Source organism: Poecilia formosa, unplaced genomic scaffold, assembly GCF_000485575.1.
Source record: "Poecilia formosa unplaced genomic scaffold, Poecilia_formosa-5.1.2 Scaffold500, whole genome shotgun sequence".
NCBI lineage: Eukaryota > Metazoa > Chordata > Actinopteri > Cyprinodontiformes > Poeciliidae > Poecilia > Poecilia formosa.
Window position 1 is genome coordinate 195,847 of NW_006800439.1, and position 6,777 is coordinate 202,623.

General features: G+C 39.8%; 1 protein-coding gene across 1 annotated transcript in view; it reads left to right on the forward strand.

The window, feature by feature from the left end:
- The window catches only part of LOC103156790 (A disintegrin and metalloproteinase with thrombospondin motifs 15), an 18,052-nt gene that overhangs the window by 6,783 nt on the left and 4,492 nt on the right, over positions 1–6,777 (forward strand). Inside the window, exons 3-6 of the mRNA XM_007578963.2 lie at positions 1,016–1,183; positions 3,413–3,696; positions 3,783–3,960; positions 5,676–5,851. Of these exons, the coding sequence (XP_007579025.1) occupies positions 1,016–1,183; positions 3,413–3,696; positions 3,783–3,960; positions 5,676–5,851 (806 nt within the window). The remainder of the gene's footprint in view (positions 1–1,015; positions 1,184–3,412; positions 3,697–3,782; positions 3,961–5,675; positions 5,852–6,777) is intronic.

Genomic DNA, 6,777 nt, shown 5'->3' on the forward strand with positions numbered 1-6,777 from the left:
CTCAAGGAGTACATGAGCTTGCAACAGAGTTCATGGTGGCACATAAGTTTGTCTTTGTCACTAAGACCATCTGGGAATAATTTAAAGAAATTTCTCACGTATCTCATGTAGGATTCTCTAAAAGGGCTGACCCAGCATGATTCATAGTTTGCAATGTTGCTGATTGGTTTAAAGTTAAGACTGTGATCAAGTGGATTTGCCAACTTTTGGCAATTGAAATAAAAGCCCCGTGACTAGGTGTTGGACTGTTGGATGATGTGTAATAAGGCCAAATGTTCTTCTGGATCAGGTATGAGAGACGGGGAAGACATGCAGCAAAGGTCGCCTGGCCAGGAATCGAACCTGGGACATCCGCGTCGAAGACTGAGGCCTCCATATACCACAGCACTCCCAAAATGATCAAACTTGATTTTACCCAATCGCCAACATTTGGCTGTGACATATGTAATGCGCTAGCTCTATGAAGCTTACCAGAATGGCTTTGTTCACTTTGCTGCCATTGACAAACTACAACCACAGACAGACTGCAATTCTAAAACAGCACAGAAACTCTGCACCAATCAGTGCTAACTCTTCCGTCTGTTCTCTGATTGGCCTGGTTGAAACTCAGCTGGAGAAATCTAACTCAATGAGAGAAAATCACTTCTCAATTTCCTTCTCAAAGCAGTTCACTTTAAGACAAACAACGTAAACTTTGAATTTATCAATTTATATGACTGTTAAAATAAATATTTAGAGAATGAAGATAATTACTTTGATTCAGACACAAAGTCATCCTGGACATATGACTTTGTCCAGCATGTTCTCTGTTATATGTTCTCTGCTCCTGCTGTATGTGTTGTGCTGCTAGACAACATTGTTTATAATTAGAAAAATTTTACTTTTTGAGTTGTCACCATACCTTTGTTGTATCTGCCTGTAAGTCCTGCTAATGATGTTAAAGTGGAAACAGAGCTCATTGTATCTGCCAAATCCATGACCCTGTTGTGTCTGCTCCCACTCTCTCTCCCTGCAGGCCACATCTTCAACATGCCCCATGACAATGTGAAGGCATGTGGGGAGGTATTTGGGAAGCTAAAGGACAACCACATGATGTCTCCCACACTGATTCAGATTGACAGGAGTCGGCCCTGGTCGGTGTGCAGCGCAGCCATAATCACAGAGTTCCTGGACAGAGGTCATGGTTAGTCAAGGTTTCCTGAATATGGTCCTAGACTCATTTTTGTTCAGGTGTCACTGTGGCCTGCTAGCAATTTCATTTAGTTCATCCACAAAAATATGACCTGCAACTTGATTTTATCAATGAACTAGTCTTACCTCAAATGTAGGGAAAAAAAACTTTACTGCTTTAACATCAGTTCAACAAAAGCTTGTGAATAAGCCATCAATTGAAATCATGTGTGTTGATGATAGAGAACGCCTAAAACAAAAACAAAAAAACAGAGAATCCACAGCAACAAAGCACATATAGGCCTGCCTCAATAAGCAATAAATCAACTAATTGTATGATAAATTAAAACAAGCTCAATCATTTCCATGATTTATTGTTTTCTACTTTCTCTCTCTCTACCAAAAACTGGATGATAATAATCTTCAGTCTGGTGCTTTCGTCTCAACTAGCCCTGAAGGACAATATTGTTTACAGATTTCATAATTCATTTTATTTATTGTTTCTGCAAGGACATTTTTAAACAGTCCATTATTAAATGTTCATTAGAATTTAAAGTTTATTGATCTTTGAGAATATGATCTTGCATTATTATTTATTATTATTATTTATCATAATAATAAATAAATATATCTTCGGGACTTTCTAAAATTTCAGTCTGTGTCCAGAACCCTACGATCAAATAATCAGCTATTATTGACAGTTCCTCGGACCCGACTTGAGAAGAAAGGAGATCGGGCTTTTTCTGTAGTATGAAACAATTTACCTTTCCTGATTAGATGTGCCAACAGCCTGGATCATTTTAAATCACTTTTAAAAACTCATTTTTATTTCTTGGCATTTAATTGAAGTAGTGTTTGATACCCTGTTTTTATCAATGTACCGTATTATCCGCACTATAAGGCGCACCTTCAATGAATGGCCTATTTTAAAACTTTTTTCATACATATAAGGCGCATAGAATAGACCCTACAGTTAGGCTTGCCACCTGTCCCGTACTGAACCTATACGGGACGCGATTTGTTCCTACAAATGTGGATGTGTAATATTAAAGAAGTGCTACTTTATATATTAGGCTGCCCCAGTCATTGTTTCACTCACGGTGTTGCGATATTGTGCCCAACTGCTTTCTGGGTAACACATACCAACCGACATGCTTCCCCTCCCTCCCCCCGGCTTTAAAAATTGGTAACCCATAGACATGTGGTAACCCTAGTCGAAGCACCCCGGATGAATGTGTAACGCCACTTTGCTGACATAAAGAATGTCAACGAAACAGTCCGGCTCCAGTCGGCGAGGAGAGCCTTCCGCGACTGGGCCGGGTCGTGGCCGGACGATGGTCACCCTTCTCCGTTCGCACACAGAATGTTTGTGGAGAACGTGGTGCTAAATGACCTGCAGACGACCTGATTGTAGACGGTCAGATAGGTCAGTCAAACTTTATTAACAAACCAGCGTTCTGACAACTATCCCAGCATGCACCGCGCGCTTCTTCCTCTACAGGCGAAAATGAAGTCGGCGGCTGCTTACCGTAGTTGCTAGACCTGTTGTGGTTCAATATTGGTCCATATATAAGGCGCACTGTCAACTTTTGAGGAAATTGAAGGTTTTTAGGTGGGCCTTATAGTGCGGAAAATACGGTATGTTATTGTTGTTCATGTAAAGCACTTTGGTACAGTTTTACATCTGTTTTTAAAGTGCTATATAAATAAACTTTACTTGACTAATAATTTATTATAATGAATTGCATTATTATTGTTTCTTATTATTACTTTATTTATTTTTTATTTTTATAACATGCTATGGGCAGAGGATAACAACCCCCCCTTAGGGGATCAATAAAGTATCCTTGATCAGATCAGTATTGTCTTATTATTATGCCATTGCCATTACATTACTTGGAAATGGTCTCAAAACAACTATTTACGTAATCGTTTATCGCAATAACTTCTGGGGTAATTTACCATCTAGCTAAACTTGCTGCCATGACAGGCCTATGCACCTGTGATAGTAGCAGCCATAATGTCACTGAACAGTGCACAGTACAAGTTAAAGATGTTTTAGTGGTGACTGCAGCCCAACGTAGAGTGAATCTGACAAACACCTGAATCTAAACAGCCTTTTTTAAGTTCAACCACAAATTCTCTGGACTTGGACTGGGCCCCTTCTTCAGAGACCACCTGCTATGCTAACTCCCTCATCTGCTGCCTGACTGCTTGTACATCATCTTGTTTGCCTCTGCAGGTGACTGCCTGTTGGACCAGCCTCAGAAGCAGCTCACCCTTCAGGACAGCCTGCCTGGCTCCAGCTATAGCCTGCACCGTCAGTGTGAGTTGGCCTTTGGTTCGGGCTCCAAACCCTGCCCATACATGCAGCCATGCGCTAAACTGTGGTGTACCGGGAACGCTCGTGGGCAGCAGGTCTGTCAGACCCGACACTTTCCCTGGGCTGACGGTACCAGCTGCGTTTACGGCAAAGTCTGCTACAGAGGCGCCTGTGTTGACAAGCGTAGCACAATGAACGTCAAGGTGAGACAGGGAAATAAAGCGCTGCTCTGTCTAAGATGAACATGTTTATCATTGACCAGTGAAGCATGGTCTTCCTTTTGACTAAGGTGGATGGCCGGTGGGGTAAGTGGGGTGGATTTGGAGACTGCTCCAGAAGTTGTGGTGGAGGTGTTCAGCTGGCCAGGAGAGAGTGTGACAATCCAGTCCCTGAGAATGGTGGGAAATACTGCTATGGCCTTCGCATCAAATACCGCTCATGTAACCTCAATGCTTGTCCTGAAACAGGTAAGCTCAATTCCAGGTATACTGAAACTCAATAGGTTGGCTCATTCCTTAAAGGGGCAGTCTTATGTAAAACTAACTTTTTTGAGTTTTAAACCATGTTATAACGTTATTCCCGCATCAACTACATACCTGGTGTTGCCTTAACATCATTAGTTTATTTTGCTATAAAATGCCACTGTGGCTGGAAACTCCTTTAAAAGACTTGAATATTCAGAAAGTGTACCTTCTTTCCATTCTAGGGTTTCATGTATCAGGGCATAATGAAAAAGACATTTGAAAATAATTTCAGCCTGGTCAGAAGTGTTCACACCACTCCATCAGCATTTCTTAAAGTAACACAACACCAAAATAGAAAATCTATAAGCACACCGCCTGTTGCTTTGATGGGATTTTAGAGGACAACTCAAGATGAAGTGATGCACTTGAATAATTGATAATTGATAATAACTGTAACCACCTGTATCACAGGTTTAGGCAGTTTACTGGCCTTACAGTTATGAGATGGAAAGACATCTGCAATCACCTTTATGAAGCAACTGTTGCCATTTTATCTGGGAAGAGTTACAGGTCATTTCTGTAATGGTCATTATTTATTTTTATTATCATTTGTTTATCAAGAAATTACATAAAGTTGTTCACATATATTCACTTTGCATAATTTCCATAACTTCACCAAGCTTTTTTAAAAAATGTGAAAACCCGCACAGGGATAAGAGAAGAAAGATGGAAATAATAAAAAAAAGGAAAAGAAGAAAAAAAGGATTGGGAGCAGCAAGGCGGGATAAACTAATGAGAATATTTTACCTGTCTTTTTTAATTTGAGGCCTGTTTATTCTATGTTGCCCTGCAACAGACTGGCAACTTGTCCAGGGTGACCCTGTCTCTCACCCGAAGCACCATCACCCCTCCTGACCCCACTAGGGACAAGGGTGTTAGAAAATGGACGGATGTTAGTAAACTCTATTTTGATTTATATTCAAGTTTTAATTGTAATGTTTTTATGTGATGCTGTGAAGAGGTACTAGCCCTCTTTCAAATTTGTTCAGGTTCTGCTGTTTTTCAGTGTTCCCTCTTGTTTTAGAATTAAGAAATGTAATCTTGGTGCCATCTGGATTTGTAACTTTTGTCCTATCTGAAAATTGTCAGAAAAACATTGTAGAACCCACGTCAGGCTCTGCTTGTGTTGGCTGCAGATCTCAAATCCATTCCAAACAGTCTTTTTGTAAATGTTAACCACAGTGTCTCTACTGATGCAGAAACATGTTCTATGTTAGTTTTATTTCATCTTAGCAACACCCTTGATACTGTCAACCACTCAACTTTGTTATTTTGGTTAAAGGTTCTTGCTGGTACATCTGGCTCTGCATTGGACTGGTTTGGTGATTTTTCTCAGACACTCCACAGAGACACATAAATATAATTTTATCAATCAAATTAATGCAATTTTTGCCTGTAGACTGTCAAATCGCATTAATGTGAAGATATATTCAATATTATTTAAACTTCAAAAGTACTTTTTGAATATTTTAGCAGTTTGTTAATGGGGAGTTTTACCAATTCTCTTAAGGCAAAGTTAAGCAATATTCATGAAAGCATCAGGCCCATCTTTATCTATGTTGTTTGTAAAATCTGCCCTGGTTCATCTGATTACATAGATTAAGTTTTTAGTTGATGCAAAAATTTTGTGCATTTTTTGTTTATTTTTCTTACTCCAGGCAAACGTTTCCGCGAGGAGCAGTGTGAGGCATTCAATGGCTTAAACCTGAACACCAGCAGACTGGGATCCAGTGTGGTTTGGATCCCTAAATATTCCGGCATCTCTCCTAAGGAAAAATGCAAGCTTATCTGCCGGGCCAATGGAACTGGATACTTCTCTGTTCTTTCACCAAAGGTCTGCCCACAGCCATTCAAACATTTGGCCCAGGAAGGCTCACCGTTTGATTGTATCTCCTTCATATAAATACTCCAGTTCTCATTTTTGTCAACAAGCCACTCATAAAATTCCAGGTTTTTGAGACTTATGAAAATGTGTCATATATATTGGGACTAGCCATGAAAATTAACAAATAAAAAACAGTGAAAAACTCTGTTTGGAGAAAAAAGGGTAAACATACAAAACAAAAAGCAACAATAGCCTTGTGGCATAAGTGCACATTTTGCTATGTCTGGAGTATTTATATCCATCTACTCTGACCTTTTAGCCTACCTGGTAAAACTCTACCAGATTATGAAGACATTTCCTGACCGCAGCTCTCAGATGATTTTCCTCTGTTTTGTGTTGGATTTCTCTGGCTAGGAAGATCCAGATGTAATATTTTTTTCTGGTGAAGCAATTATTTTGGTAATTTGGATTCATTGTAATGTTCGAAGTTAAATCTCACTTCATCCTGAACTTTCTAGCATACACATTAAAGATTTGAATCAAAACCAAAAACTAACCACAGAGCATGATGCTGCCACCATCATGTTTCACTGTAGGCATAGTGTTCTTTTGATGCTGCTTCTGGGTCAAACATACCTTTTGCAAGGTATGTTTGACCCACTGGTGAGACCAACTTTTAGTCTGGTCTCACCAGACACATTCTCCAGCAAAGGTTAGTGAAAGTTTTGTCAAATCTGGTGGTTTTCTTTGGAAAGTCTTCTGTCTTCAACCCCACTTCTTAAGTCTAGGCCAGGTTGCTGCTAGGTCTGCAGCATATGGCTTCAAAGCCACAATTGGCTCTTTGGACGCTCAGCGATGACGCTTAATAACTTTGGCTGAAACACTATTATTTTTTTTTAATATGTAATGTGTTGTTCGTTACACTCAGAAACTCA